The sequence below is a fragment of the Caloenas nicobarica genome, chromosome 1 (assembly GCF_036013445.1).
Source record: "Caloenas nicobarica isolate bCalNic1 chromosome 1, bCalNic1.hap1, whole genome shotgun sequence".
Lineage (NCBI taxonomy): Eukaryota > Metazoa > Chordata > Aves > Columbiformes > Columbidae > Caloenas > Caloenas nicobarica.
In genome coordinates this window covers 18,663,520-18,680,051 of record NC_088245.1, presented here as the reverse complement: position 1 = coordinate 18,680,051, position 16,532 = coordinate 18,663,520, and the positions used below count along the sequence as shown (strand labels likewise).

Here is a 16,532-nt window from a genome sequence, read left to right as displayed (position 1 = left end):
GCATCTGTAAGTACAGATGCAATTGCGACTGTGTGTATGGGAGTTGGGGTGAGGAAAGGGTGAAAGGATTTATTATTTCATGTTGAAAGTCATGTTATTAAGTCATGTTGAAAACTAAGTTTTATACATACGGTGCTGGCAAAAGCATAGCTGCTACCCTTTCCTCACTGCCTATGCAAAGGAATATAGTTAAGGGTACATTTCTTTTTTTTTCTTCTAAAATTATTTCCAGGTAGGAGTAAATGGAAATTATTAATATTCTAAGGTACAGAATAAGACAAGTACCCAATGGCTATTTCATGAAAGACCATATACGGTGTTTGGAACACTGCAGATATATCATAACAAAAAACTACCAGGAGACTGAGAAGGCTCAAGAAGCTATGCTAAAACTTAAAATAAGGGTATATAAGCAATAACCAAAATATTATTTTTCTGTTCCTTGAAAGATATTCTAATATTGCAGGGCATTATTACATCCTATCAGTAACATAAGCAGCATTAAATATGACCCCTAGTTATCAACTTGTAGGATTGTTTAAAAGCACTGATTATAAAAAAAAAAACAACCCTGCTTTATTCTTTAGACTTTAAAATCATGACCACAGCGAGAATATTCCCAGGCAATATTAAACCATTACATGCTCATTTCTTTACTATTCCATGTGGCCTCTCACTCATAAGTGATACTAAGTACCTACAAATTAGGGGGTTAACTTTCAGGGCTGCTAGACATCTCCTAGACAGAGGGTCCTCTGTACACACCAGTCAGTCAATGAGTTTAGCTGTTTAGTGTTTAAGAAAATTCTAACCTTTTCTGTGATTCTGCAACTGAAATGTTAATATTGACAGTGTTTTTGATACCCGGGCTTTCTATGCAAATAAAAGAAAAACAAAAAATGGATTATATTGCCTATCAGAATGCAGGGAACCAGCAGAATTCTGTTAAGACAATTTTTCCAAAATGTGCGTTAGAGGCAAAATATTCTCGAGTTTAGAATAACTGTTACTCTTTCCAGTCTCTCAAGAAGAATAGCAAGGCTAGTTCGATACATGTTCTAACCTTTTAAACTTCATAACTACCTAGCAGAATAGCCAATTGTTTTGCTACTACCATAATGTAATTAACACCATTTGCCAAGGGTCAAATAGAATCATAAAATCATAGGGAAGTTTGGATTGAAAGAGACTTTAGAGATCATCTAGTTCCAACTCCCTTGCCACAGGCAGGGATATCTTTCACTAGACCAGGTTGCTCAAAACCCCATCCACCCTGGCCTTGAATAGTTCCACCACACCTGTCACACCACCTTCATTGTAGAAAATTTCTTCCTTATCCAATTGAAATCTACTCTCTTTTAGTTTTAAACCATTGCCGTTTGTCCTGACACTACAGGCCTTGGTAAAAAAGTTTTTATCTGTCTTTCTTATAAGCTCCCTTTATGAATTGAAAGGCCACAGTAAGGTCTCACCACAGCCTTCTCAAGGATGGACAACCCCAACTCTCTCAGCCTGTGTCCACAGAAGAGCTGCTCCAGCCCTCTGATAATTTTCATGCCCAAATAGTCCCACTCTCCTCCTAGACTTAAATCTTCCACACTATACAGCACATGACCTCTGGTCCAGCAAAATGTCTAGATAGAATTGTCTCCTTTTAATTTCATATCCCACTTTGTCTTTTGGTTTAAATTGTTTTAAATTGGCATATTTTTAATGCAACAAGGCTAAATGTATAATATTCACAACAAGGAAACATTTGCAAATATCTGCAGTAAAACCAGGATAAAATAATATAAATAGCACGTTAACAAACATAAAATATTTTAAATGTAAAAGCTAAAAATTCTCATTTCTGAAAACCACTTTAGTCCTCTTTTTGTTGTTGTTGTTGCTGGTTTTTTCTTCCCCAAGTATGGATAAGATACTTCAGAATGATGGAGCTCTCCAGGTATTAGGCAGTTTTGTTTCAAGTGCATGACCTAGGATTCTATTAATGACCATTTCTGACCCCTACACCTCCCCAGACTCCTTGAGGTAATGAGAAAAGCAGGGAATTATTGATCAAAGCTAAAGTAGCTTCCTTGTGGATCCTGAGTTTCTGTGTTAAACAAAATCAATCAATACCAACTGAAAAGCATGTTAATCATAAAGTATGAACAAATGATAGCAACTAAGATTCTATAGAAAACAGTGTTACAATGCTTGCAAAATAAGTGAGACTTTATAAAAACTTTAAAAAGTAAAAAACAAAACAAATCAAAACCAAATCAAAACAACAACAAAAAAACCCAAAACAAAACATGACAAAAAAAGCCTCACAAAACCAAAACCAAACAAACCAAACAAACCAACCAAACCAACCAAACAAAAACAAACCAAAAAAACACACCACAAAACCAAATACTTTGTTAACAGCATAAATTCTCTGAACATGTTGAATTCAGTTACCTGAGATCCAGTTATTCCAAAGTTAGGAATTCTGGATATCGGGATCACTGTCCTGGGTTTTCTCATAGCATTTTGTGGACATAAAAGTAACCAGAACTCAAATACAGAGCATGAGAATCTTCTAATCACAGAATTCAGGTAAGTAAATTAAAGATTGCCATCCTAATTTTCTCAAGCAATTAAGCCACTTCTCTCATATCACTTTCCCTCTCATCAACTGTTTCTATTTTCTGGAGAAAACTGCTGTTTATTTTTGAGCTATAAATATATATTGGACAGAATTAGTGAAATCTATTGAACATTTAAATGTTCATCCCACGCTTCTCAGGTTAATATACTTGTATTCTATGAAATGCTTTGGCATAACAAATTTTATTTTCAGATAGATGCAATTCTTGTGAAAGAATGTAAACCATGGGTGCATACGTACATGCACTATTATCAAATACTTTCTGTCACTTGCTTTAAAACAAGTTTAAATCAGCAAAGGTACTGGACAAAAATAGAGAATAATTGTTATCTTCCAGTCTCTCACAGGCTCCAGCTTAGAAAACTGATGAAGCTTGACTGACACACTGGGAAATTACTCCGGTGATAAACCAGATGCTATGTTGAAATATAATATCTTATCAAAGTAATGCGACTGAGGTCATTGCTATGGAATTTGATCTCAAAAAAGGGACCAGGGAATGCTAGTTGTAAATAATAATACTATAACCAAAAGTGCAGCAAATTACTGTCATAATATCACAAAATCTACATTCATGAATAAAAATTGCATCACAACCAAACATACCAAATATACATTATGACTCTGTGGGTCTAGGACTGAAGCAATCAACACTAAATCAAGCTCAAAATCAGAGTGAATACTGATACCATTTTTTCAGATTACATTAGCAATCTGCCATACTTAAAGACTGCTAGAAAAAAATCAACTAAATCAGCACTCTCCATCATACGGAAACATTTCAAGAAAATCTCTATTCTTCATGCTCAGCTCAGATCAAGCCCTAAACACTGCATTTTCATTTTTAAGAATTCCAGTTTTATCTGTCTGACATAAACTGTCTTTCATTTCCTAGAAAAAGTCCTTAGCTGATAGTAGCAGTGCAAAGTGGAGTGGATTTTGGTAATCAGCTTGGGACTTACTCTAAGAGCTATGTTGACAAGTGCAATCTCAGACAATGCTTGTGAAGTTTAAGAGCCCTTAAATTACTTATTCTTTTTGCTGCAATAATTGACACTTGCATTTCAGAGCTCCAGGAAACATACAGCATAACTGAATATATGCTAAGGTACTTCTCTCCATTAAACAAATGGAAGCCAGGTCCAACATGATGCATTTCAAGGTTGTCAAACCACCCGTTTTGTTACTGAACCTTCAAAACACTCTCTTGCCAGAAGCTGTAACACAATTGCTGGCTAAGGTTTTCTTGTTAGTAGGTTAGCAGGTCACACTTTACTCTCTACCTGCTTCCTTCGCAAACGACTTTGCATTAATGATTAAAGGCCTAAGGTCTAATTCTGCTACCTTTACTTGAAAAATAATCTCACTAAAATCTAGACTTTATAAAGAATAAGACTAAAAGAACCAAATCTTTGCAAAGCAAACTGGCACTAAAAAAACACTGCCCGATGAGATTTTTTTCTTTTTGATAGCAGAAATGAAATATCAAATAGCAATTATTATTACATCAGCTGTACTATAAATAAAGAAAATTTGCAAAAGCACACTCTATGTCCTATTTAAGAAAGCTCAGAGAAGGATTTGTTTGTTTGGAAAAATGGGATTCTTCCTTGTAAATAAATAAATGAAAATTGTTTGGTTGTTACATTCCTAAACCAGCAGTATTTGACTTAATATCAGAGACAAAACCAGCTCTTCTCAGCCAGAAATTTATGTAGATTTCATATTCTCTCCAGAAGAAAGCTATGTTTGAAACCCTTTATTCTAGAAATGAATATAAACAGTACGGAAAAATTCAGTGCATATTCCTCAAACTATGAATGTGGTAAATTCACAGATGGATACTTATCAGTCAATGGCCAATTTGTCTGCTAGCTTTATTTGCAAGGAGAAGATTAGAGACAAGATAAAGTGCTTGTTTATTCTTTCCTATATAATTGTGTTATTGGTATGTAAACCCATTTTTTTTAACTTAATTCATGAATAAAATCTACAGATCAAAGATTTGGCTTGTGCCTTTTTTTAATTTGGGAGCTTGATATACAGTTGTAGGTATCATTAACTTTTTTGAGCTTTGCTTACAAAACATCCCTAGCAGCGTCCAGGAAAGCAAAGCAGCATGTCCTACATGTCTTGCAGTTATTATTCTTTGAAAAGGGCTCAACATCCTAACTACAAACATTTCACAAAATAATAAAGAATCATGTTATTAGAACTACATAGAAAAACTTTTAAAAACTAATAATAATACTTTAACACGTAAGTCAATGGGAAGCCCTGTTTTTCAGCTGATGAACTTCCCCTTTATTTTTCAAATGTGGACTATTACATAAGGAATTGTATCTGATTACACAATATCTACCCCTATATCCTGTCATCCAGTTCTCTGTTTTCATGATCAAGATCATTGAAAGCAAAAGCAGAATTTGAAATAGACCTTCTTCGTGAGTTCCCAATAAAATAATTAAATAAATAAAAACTTATTACCTCAAACCTTCCATACTTGACAACTTAGCTAATATAGCAACTGGAAGATGAGGTGTAGTCATGTCTTGTTACTGACGCATACATTCTAGCTATTTATAGTCTCATCACCACAGGTGTTTTAAGGCAAGGCAAAGAAACAGTGAGTACCAGTGAGTGCTACATTTGATTTATCTTAGGCACCTTGGATAAGTTACTCTAAGAAGGTGCCTTTTGCTCTCCATTGGGTATAAAGAAAAACTAGGGTTACTAGGTTAGACAACTAACTTTGGATAACCAAGATACAGCAAACAAATGTCACCATAGGCTATAACTGACTGAGGAAAAATTGTGTTCAGTTCTCATCAGATTATGCAAAACTCATATTTTCCCTTAGAACATTGTTGTTTTAAAAGGGGAAACATATGTTTAATTTTTTAATTGCTAACAAGTATTTTTACTAAAGTTACAACTATAAATGACACAATAAAATAATTCATTTCTTAAGCAATTATGTCTTATGATCTTATAATAAAACAGGAAAGAAGAGAATTACTGGATATAGTATCACATTACGAAAGAGACAGCTAAGAAACTATCTTACAGAGCACCAAAAACAGTGAAAGAAAAAGACAAAAATAGAATGTGCATGATGTTCTATATTTAGCCTGGTGGGTAGGCTCTGAAATCTCCTTTGAGCTGTCGTCTTTGATAATCACTGGTAAGACCAAATTCTGAGGCAACAGTAGGGTGTTCTCAAGCAATATTTTTATCTGAAGACTCAAACCAGTCAGTATTCAAAAGCAATCTGTGAATTTATTATAGTGCTATACATATAAGCATCTTCTTTTTACTTTTGCTAACTAAGCCTAGATCAAAACATACAATTTTTGGTCAACTATTTTCAATATGTCTTGAATTTTATTTTTAATATGAGTCCTTGCCATTAGCCTTGCACTGGCACACCTGTCTTGAAGACTGTCCCACTGTTAATGTCTTATTTAGCTCTAAAACAGAAATTCATTTCTGTCAAAACATTATTTTGAAGTGAAATATTTTCATGCCTCCCTGCATGTCAGCAGTTTTCCAGCTATCACTGCATCTCCAGTGAATCATACAGAATCAGCATTTTAAAGAGAGAATGAATGCTGGACTTTTGAGGTATACTCAGATAGTATACTCCAACTATAGCATCAGTGTTTTCTTCAACAACATTAACTATCACACATGAGCTTCCCAGTGGTATGAAACCTTTGAAGATCTTTTGCATTTTTTTTAATGCTATAAGGAATAAAAACTAGGGGAAAAGATAATGCCAATTCACTGCTGATTCTATCGCCACATGCGAAATATAACAGCACCATGCCTTTAACATTCAACTGTGTATCAAGCTAAAAGAAAAGTGAAAATTCCAATTAAAATTTGTAACTAAAATATCTATACTATTAGCAATACTCTTTCAGGGAATTTCAGTGGTATTACCATTGCTAGTTGAGGACACGTGAAAATTTATTCTACAGAGTTTTGGGGTGTTTTTGTTTTATGACACGCTACCAGTTTACACCACTCTTGTATTGGCAGAAACTGATTGAATAGATCTTTGCTTCTTACCATCAACACAGGCTGGCCTTGCTCTTGTGGTACCGGCAATCTGTCCTTTTTTACATGCACAGCGAGCTGTTTGTCGGGCTATAGTCCTTCGAGGCTGACTGCTATCTCTGTCCAAAGTAACAATCTCACATGTACCTGCAGCCAGTTGACCTGGAAAAAGAACCAGCAACAGGTACCAGAGTCACTGAATGCACTCCAGGCAATCTATTACAGCCGAACAGTCACGGCCTATGTCATAGCAGACACTCCACAACGAATGGGCAGCCAGCTGATGGATAGAATAAAACCAAGATGACATACAATTTTTCCTTGTGGTGGACATAAGAAAACCCTGCAAACAGGTTCTGTCAGAAAACGATTATTGTTCCATAAAAGCCAGAGAGCTGAGGTCACACAGGTTACCTTTAACTTATGTTGGCTAAGTAAAGGAACAATCTGCTTTTACAGAAATGAAATTTAAATGGTGTGCTCTTTACGTACTTTCAGAAAGGAAATTATAAAGTATACGGAAAACAAAAACTCTTCCCCACATGTGCATTAATATAATAAAGTATTAACTTCTTTGAGTGATGTTTTTGAAAGAAAAAGTCTTTCCTAGTGTGCCCATTTTAACCATATTGTTAGTCATTTGGCTCTTGATCAAAACTGAAAGGTAACTTATTTTCCACCTGACTCATATCTGAAGTTGCTGGTCGTTTTTCTTTTACTAAATTTACTAAGTAACTATCATAAAAATAACAGTAAAATGACACTGCCCCATTAGCTCAGTAACATTGTTTGCTTTTATTGACTTCTCCAATACTAAGGAAATCCACATCATCCCATTCTGCATTTGGACCATGCTATGATAGGCAAAACAAAAAGTTGCAAAAATATTTTTTTAATGAACAATACTAGTCTGAAGTAAATGTTATACATTTACAATTATGCACTTCCTCTGGTGTAAGCAATACTACGCTATTAATATACCAAAATACTACCTTTTACAAGCAAGAAAGATACATTATTGAATTTCAATGCATAGTAAGACCGAAAAAAATCTCAGTTATCACTTTGTGTTACATATAATTTCTGGATTTTATGGTACAGTAGTAAATATAATTTCTATGGGGTTTTGTCTTTGTAGGAAATTATAAATCTTCAAATGAATACGTGCAAAAATACAGCTGCTAATCACATGCTTACTATATTTTGTTTTAAAAAAAAAAGACTGGAACAAATGCGGTATTTTATTTCTAAAAATGTTATGCAGCTTAAATAATATTCATAGTAAATTATATTCATGCTGTTGAAATATTGAAAGGAATAGAGACAAAAAGCAGAAATTTTAAATCTATATTAACGCCAAAATTGGGAAAAAAAAAAAAGCACACAAACTTGCACACAAAACCAAACCTGAAATATATATGAATGGCACTTAATTCAAGTCTGAAAGTGTAATGATATTTCTGTGTACTGCATTTTTTCCATTCAGAATACAAGATTACCCAGCATATTCTTCTCAGAACCAGCTTACAATGCTTCCCATTGTGTGGATACTGGTTTGAAACTGTCAGAAGAGCAAAATATTGTAGGCTGTCAACAGCATTGTGACCGGTTCATTGCTAAGACACCTAAATTTTGTTGCTGTGACTCCCACATTGCAGTAAATTACAACATGGTAAAACTGAGGATCTCAAAGATTAATACAGAACAAGGTATTCTACAAATTCATGCAAATATATGACACATATGTAAGTAATATACATTAGGCATTTATAAATACAGATATGATAGTCACAACTGTGAACACCATCACCAGGGTGCTGGCAACTAGACCCAGGAGCTATGGTCAAACCTGGGTTTCTACTCTTTTCCACTCACTCTGCTAACAAAAACATCTAAGGATAAAGATATTGATGAGAGGATTTTTACCCTATTATATGTCGTTTTTTTTCTCTGTTTCCTCTGAAATCTTGGATAAGAAAGCAAAGGTTTGGTAAGAATGATAGTGGCACATGATTTTCCAGATAAGCACAAGGGAAATCCAGCTACACTGAAACATCTTGAACTGAAAAAAAGCATCCTTTTCTCCCCCATTTTCTAATATATTTCATTCTGGGTTGTAGGAGATGCATTGCTCCCAAGGAATACAGCTGTCTTAGTAGATCATGTAAAAAAGACATAATCAGAAGTGTATTTAGATCTTGACCCCTTAGGCATTTGAACATCATGATTACAGCCCTGCATTGAGAATAGAAATTGAATGGAAACCAAAGAAAAAGTGGAAGCACAAATATGATATGTGTAAGTGTGCCTGCAAGTATGGGTTGCCATATTCTTCACGATCTGTAAGTCTTTATACTATCGTTGCTTTCATTAAAAGATACGGTAAATCATATAATCTAGGTGAATCATTATAAAACCCCATTTCAGAGGAAAGGAATCAGTTTTACAGCACAGTGAAGGTGAATAAGGACTATACTCAGAAAAAGAGCAATGAAGCTTTATGTCAAGATAATTTGTGAAAGCAAAAATCTTTTTAAGGAGTGCAAGCGGTGACTATCAATAAGAACGCCTATAGAGAATCTTTTCTGCGTTTGGACTTGTCCAGTTTTAGTTCTGCATAGGTTCATTTTGAGCCAGCCGAGTTTTTTGATTTTTTTTTTTTTTGTTTATTGTTTTCAGCTGTTTATTTTGTTTAGCGATGATAGTTTCTTCCAGGCATAGTGACCTAATTTTTTGTTGAACTTTGAAAACTAGGATACCTAAATGAGAGCAACTGCTATACAAAGTAATGTCACACTGCCTTTCAAGGAATTTTGTACAGCTATTAAAAATAAGGGAAAAATGAAAACATTTTTCAAACATTTCATAATTTTTTTTTTTGCTTCGTTCATTGTTTTTTTGTTCTGTTTTGTGTTTTGTTTGTTTGTTTTAAAGATCATTTTTCTGTTGCCATTCTTGCTTCTACAGCAGAAGAAAATTAAAAGTTATTGTAGAGCTGCAGCAGCTCTTCCCACATATATGACATAAATACTTTCTGGTCATTGTGTCACAGAGTGCAAAGTATATAAGTATATTGAACACTGTAACATAGTGTACATCCACTGTTACTTGGCTTTAGATGACTGTAAAGCATGAAAAGTATTAGTTAAGGTTATGGAGGCACATCTCCAGAGAGAGAGTTGTCCTGTTGTAAAGCATGTCCTCTATGTCTCTCATTAAGTAGAGGGTAAGTCTTCAGGAGTACCTCACTTAGAAAACATGTATGCTACTGCTGCTTTTTAACGATTTAATATAAAAAAGTAAGGTACAAAATGATGAAACAAAAGGAATACACTTCTTGTAACTACGGAGTTTCAAGAATTAGGATACCTTTCATTTTCAGGGAAGTTAACATAGTGACCTCTTTTGACGATATAAATGAAAAAAGGTCATTCATCTGTGAGCCTCTGAACACTCCCCACTTCACTCCTAAGCACAGAGAGGAAATCTCAAGGCAGTAACAGGCAGAGTTTCATGGGGTCTTTTCCAGTTGAGAGATTAAGAGCCGCAGTCTATGGAACAGTTACAAAGACTCCATATTTTTAATAGATCATATTTATGTGCTTGCAGCACACAAAACAATTCACTCCTTTCCAACCTGAATGAAATAATCTTGAGAAAAAGAAAAAAAGGCAAGCATCATCAGAGAACTTTGGTTCTAGCCTTGTCTGAAAGTTTTTCTTCCAAGAAAAAAAATGTCATTTTTTATTATTTTATGAAGGAAGCAAAAACTTTATTTCAGTCACCATCAACCAATTTACCAAGCAAATGAGTACTTCCTTGTTGTTATTGTTTTAATATTTATTAAATACATATATAAATATTTCATATTTTATAAATATTTATTTTATCATTTTAGTAATTAAGACCTCACAGGATGTTATTTGATTTTGTACCACAAGCCCACATGCTTCTACGTGGAATTCTTTAGGGAAACAGGAAATCTACTGGATTCTGAACTAAAAATATAAAAACCTAAAAATCCCCACAACTGTTAAAATCCCAAATACAACAGGATTAGGCTTTTGGCTTCTATCTAGCTTGCACCCATGGGCTTTTTTACAGTAATGGCTTACTCAGCATCTATTTTGCTCTTTTCTGAATGAAGTCCCATTGTGATAAGTTCTGAAACTGCACTCTGCAAGACTTTCATGGAAGTTTGTAGGGATCAGTGAGTTTACATATACATATTTAGCAAAAGGCACAGGAAATATCTCAAGGTAAAATAATTATATTTTTTAAAGTTCTTTAGTACTTACGTTCTTGAAAGAAAAGAGTTATTGAAAAGTTAAAAAGTAAACAGCATTTTTTATATGTATTACTATGAGTCCTCTGTCAACTACACGCCATTGCTGAAAGAACAAAGCTTTTGACAGATCTGTATTGTCTGTCATAGGTAACACCCTTAAATAGTAAACATTTTTGTATTACATGGGGTGTATCTGGGATAATATTCTAATTTCCTGTGGAAGAAAGTATTTCTGTACTCTAACAGAAAATAGTATCTGCCTAATCCACATTGATTATAGCAAGCAAGTTATAAATGAGTTTTTAACTTATGTATGCTGAAAAGCTAAAGACTTTCTCTCAAATTCATTTAAATTAACAAAAGCAGATTACGAATTCATGGTATTTTGGGGGCACAATGAAAATAAAACTTCATCTAAATATACAGGTCTTTCCAGGGTTTTAGATTTCATCTTGATCCAGAAAATCTACTTCTGAATTGTACATGCGGGCTTATATTATAGTTTCAGTGAACAATTTTTCTATGCATCACTAATTTGATGCCTAGCAACACAAGCTCTTTTAGTTCAAAATGTATAAAGTTAGATGTTATTAAAAATCTTGGCTAGATTCAGACACTCTTTTGTCAGTGAACACAATGCAGGAGTTGTTCAAAAATCAGATCATAGGAATACATTCAGTAGTTTTCTATTACAATATTGAAGTCTTTCTGACAACAGAGCCCTGCCAACTCCTGAGCAGAGCTGAATATCAACAATCCCTACTGAAATAAGGGTGAACTTAAGTACTTAGTGTCACTCATGGTTTGCAGTTTGACATTAACTTGAATAAAAAATATTTAAACATATTTCAATTTTTAAAACCTCATTTTTTATTTTATATATCCTTCCTCAAAGAAAATGTCCCAAAAGAAGATCTCTTACACTGAACACCATCCAATTTCAGAGAGTCTTATCACCTTTTCAATTTCATTTCAGAGGGAATTGGTTTGCCCTAAAGAACAACACTCACTTCTAAGCTACAACAGCAAAATTTGTGGAAATCCAACTAGTATAAAATAAGAAAGAGCAACAAATCTTCTGAAAAATTGTATTTAATTTAAAGTAACAGACCAGAATTAGCTCAGCTTCTGTAACTCAGTATGTGAAAAACCTGTTCAAATCAATCAGCACAATTTCAGAATAACTATCAAAGAAGAACATTGTTTCAATCTCAATTTATGTGCTGCAAGGGCATTTCCATTTTTCAGTATAATATATTCATGGAAATACACTATTTCCCTTTTCCATTACTAAAGTCACTGACATTGAAAGCATTTGTTTCCAAGATGCTTCCAGTATCATTTAGGACCTTGCATCTTTCTGTCGAAACAAACATTGTGGGTGTTAAAGTAACAGACTACACAAAGCAATTCTTCGTGCTACTACAGGAAGACAACCTGTTTAAAATAGTCTTTACCAGTTTTTCTTGAGGGTATGATTATGCTGTCAGTAGAAGAAGACAGGACCAATGTCACTGAATCAAAAGTAACTGCTGCGGATAATCGTAATCAGTGTTAAAAAGATATTAGGCTACTGGAGGGTGTCCAGAAGAGGGCTACAAAGTTGGTGAAGGGTTTGGAGAGGAAGCCATATGAGGAGTGGCTAACGTCACTTGATTTGTCCAGCCTGGGGAAGAGGAGACTAAAAGGAGACCTCATCTCAGTCTACAGCTTCCTCACAAGGCGGGGAGGAGGGGCAGGCGATGAACTCTTCTCTTTAGTGACCAATGACAGAACCCAAGGGAATGGCAGGAAGATGTGCCGGGGGAGGTTTAGGTTGGACATTAGGAAAAAGTTCTTTACCAAGGGGGTGGTGGAGCACTGGAACAGGCTCCCTAGGGAGGTAGTGTCATGGAGGCACCCCAAAAGTCAATTTTAGGTGGACAACAAGTTCCAAAACAAACTTTATTCTAGCTGGAAAAGTGTAGCCAATAAACCAACTAGAATCAGGGTTTATACAATTATTTAGCACTCCAACAACATACAATACAGGTTCAGCTATCAGCTGAGGAGATTATTGGGGTACAACAACACAAGAATGATGAGGATCCACAACGTGCATGCATTCACTCACAAGAAACAAAACCAGAAGCCTCTCACTCCACGGTACCCGCAAGAAATAATCACTCGCCTGGGTTAGGTGAAGGCTCCCACTTGCCCAAGTTAGGCAAGGACTAATTCGAGGACATACCCAGTAGAGAAAAATAACCGCTCACTACAGGAGGAGGTGAGGCACTCTCAGCCCTGGGAAGTCTCCTTAGACAGCACACCAGTCTAAGGGGAGAGCTCCAGTTCACAGAACTGCTGCTCTGAGAAGACCACTCAAAGAGGGTCTTCGGCAGGGACCCCGTTTTATAACCTGGTCATATCTGGCTGTGGGCATTACAACATGGTTCAGAAGCTTCTCAGCTACTCTGGGCACCTCCTTTGTTAAGGACCCTGTCAACTGACTGAGGGTCCCATCCCTCCTGCCCCCTGAGCCAGGTGGAGATTAAGTTACCCTACCCCAGGGTAGGGGAAGATGTGACTGTCAGCACTTTGGCACCACCCTAGGTGTGTACATGGGGACAAGCACAGTGGGGCACAAAAGGTGCGAAGGAGCCATCAGCTGCCCTATTGAAGGCTCTGGATCTCAGGGGGATGTGCAAATGCCACAGGTAGTCACAGCCCCAAGCCTGACAGTGTTCAAGAAGAGACTGGACAACACCCTCAGATACATGGTGTGAACTGTGGGGTTGTCATATGCAGGGAGAGGGGTTGGACTCGATGATTCTTGTGGGTCCCTTCCAACTCAGAACATTCTATAATTCTATGAATTTACTGGTGTAACCCACAGGTGCCCAGTAAACTAAAAAGCAGCAGACTGAATTTTTCAAAACTTTCCATATGTCTACTTCATTACAGGTTCAGAGTTATCTTTAACTGGAATCAACCTTTCAATATAACTTCTGTAGTTTCTCAGTCTTAAAAGGATTCTGGATTTTAGTGGTATAAAATAAGAGAATTTGGCTCAAAAGATGTGGTTTTAGTGCTTGTTTTATGAAAGAAAACTCACTGTAGAACCCAGTTAAGTAAAACTTACGGATAACAAGAGAAAAAGATGATGAATGCCTTCTCCTTTTAAGAGTCAGTCGAAGTATTTTCAGAGTTATACTGCAACAAAACAGTACATTATGTCCCCTTAGTAATTACTAATCTTATTGCAATTTTCAGACTACCACTTAGCCATCTCAACCACATAAACAGCACAGACATTAGGAGGATAGGAAAATAGCTTTCAGCCCTTCCATTTTGAAATAAGCAGTAAATTTTAATTAAGATAGATCCTACTCCTCTAAATAGTTGCACAGGAAAGAAAATAGAGTCTGTGGAGATTCAAGATACATTCAGGACCCATTCTGAGATTTCTTTTTTTCCCAGATAAGACTAATGCCTTAACTTACTGCACCTGATACTGCTATTGTACATAATTGCTTAATATTTTGTTCCATAATTATGAATCATTTCCTCTATATCTTACTGTTAAAAACATAACAGAAAGAAAAATAAATGTAAAACCAAAGTTCAGTAAAAACAAACTTCAAGATTTAGGTTTCTGAAGGCAATTCTCAAACAGAACTCTTACAAAGATGAATTCCAGACCAGAAAAGGCTTGAAAAATCAAGTCAAGGATGTATAACTAAATGCGTAAGCAAGGCATCTGTATAAATGAACCTACTTCTAAATAAATTTTCCTATTTGGTACACTACTTTAAAAAGTAATTCATACTGATCCCATGGTTTTAAGACACAGCAATGTCATTTCTCAAATTCCTATGCAGTCTCCGGTCAAAACTGACACATTTGACATGCTATATTTTACCAAAACAAAAAAAAAAAAAGAAAACCATGGTTGAAATACAGTATTGAGAGAGAAATCTATGTCAGGGCTGTGAGGGCTACAACCAGCCTCTCTGTCCCTGCCCAGCACACCCTGCTCATGGCCCAGGTCCCCGTTCCAGACCCCCAGGGCCATCAGCCCCCACTCCAGTGATACCACAGCAGGGTCAGTCTCCAGCCCCCCACAGCCCTGCCCAGCCAAGCTGTCACTCTACTACTTTCCTAAAAATATTTTAAAATGTTAAAAAAAAAAGGAGAAAAACATCCTTCCATGTCTTTACCAACCTTTACATGTAAAATAAAACTAGTCTCTTTATAAAACAAACAGAACAGCCACAAGGGGAAAAATGTTATTGGAGGGATGCTGATATTTCTCTTGAGAAAGGAATAAAAAGCACAGGTTTGTCTAAAAAGCTACTGACATTTGTTGGAGCCAGAAGGTGTATGTCGGGAAGGAACAAGTCTGTTGTGTTATCAAAATATGTCATTGCAGGGAGCATGAAATCAGTTTGAAGGAACATGCAGATAGCGCCATATATCAGAAGTAGATATAACGTAGCGGCACAGGTAAACAGCATTTTTAACTTCTCCGGTTTTCCTTTTTACATTTAAACTATTTGTTATTCTACAATGACTTGAAAACTATTTACATACGCAACATAGAGTAAAAAGTCATCATACAAGTGTCCCTCCAACTGATAAAAAAACCTGCACCACAAGATCCTGGGTTCAACAGCAGATTTGGGGTACAAATTCGGTCCAGTAGGTGTTACATGGGAAAGGAGAACCAGTGTGCTGGAATTTTATTTTGTTAGAACTTGTCAATATGTCTTCATCCTTAAACTGCAGAAATAATAACCCCAAACTTCTAATTACCATCCGTTAGGAAGTAAGTAATATCCTATGCAACACGAATTGTGTCATTACTCCATGCCTGTGGCAGGTTTGAAAACTTGGAGGCCAAAGTGTGCAGCTGAAAACAACCACTACTTAGCAATATCTAGCCTTGTTAACATACCATATGCTGACTCATACCTATGAATGAATAAAAAATTAAAATGATGGAAATTTCCTGTCATTTTTGTAGGACAAATGTTATCACACCAAATCATTCACTGTACTCTTAGCGGATCTAAATATTTTCTTTAAAATAAGCCTGTTTATTTTGACTACTGCCTGTAACATTACTTTTCCCTTTTTGCAAAAGCCTATGATGAAAAAATCCATCTTCTTTCTAGTAATGGACCTGTGATGCAGAAGAGGACATGTTCTCTTGTGCTGTTAATTGGGATTAAAACAGCAAAAGAAGGTTCTCCTTGGGTTGAAAAGTCAAGTGCAATCTCAGATGTCCCTGTGGGTTTTGATTTAAGCTGCTAAAATAAATTTAAACCAAAAAATAACTAAAGAGTTATTTTAACTCCCCAAAAAAGGAAAAAAAAAACCCAAACAGCAACAACAACAACAACCACCAAACAAAAAACCAAACAAAAAACCAACCAAACAAAAAAACCAACAAAACCAACCCAACCCAACCCAACCCAAAACCAATAAAAAACACAAAACGCTTTTTTTGGTTGGTTGTTTGTGGGTTTTTTGTTTGTTTGCTTGCTTTTCTTTCTTTCCATT

The 16,532-nt window shown here is 35.6% G+C and overlaps 1 protein-coding gene across 1 annotated transcript in view; it reads right to left on the bottom strand.

The window, feature by feature from the left end:
* The window catches only part of TAFA5 (TAFA chemokine like family member 5), a 341,506-nt gene that overhangs the window by 107,112 nt on the left and 217,862 nt on the right, over window positions 1-16,532 (bottom strand). Inside the window, exon 2 of the mRNA XM_065658379.1 lies at window positions 6,713-6,862. Within this exon, the coding sequence (XP_065514451.1) occupies window positions 6,713-6,862 (150 nt within the window). The remainder of the gene's footprint in view (window positions 1-6,712; window positions 6,863-16,532) is intronic.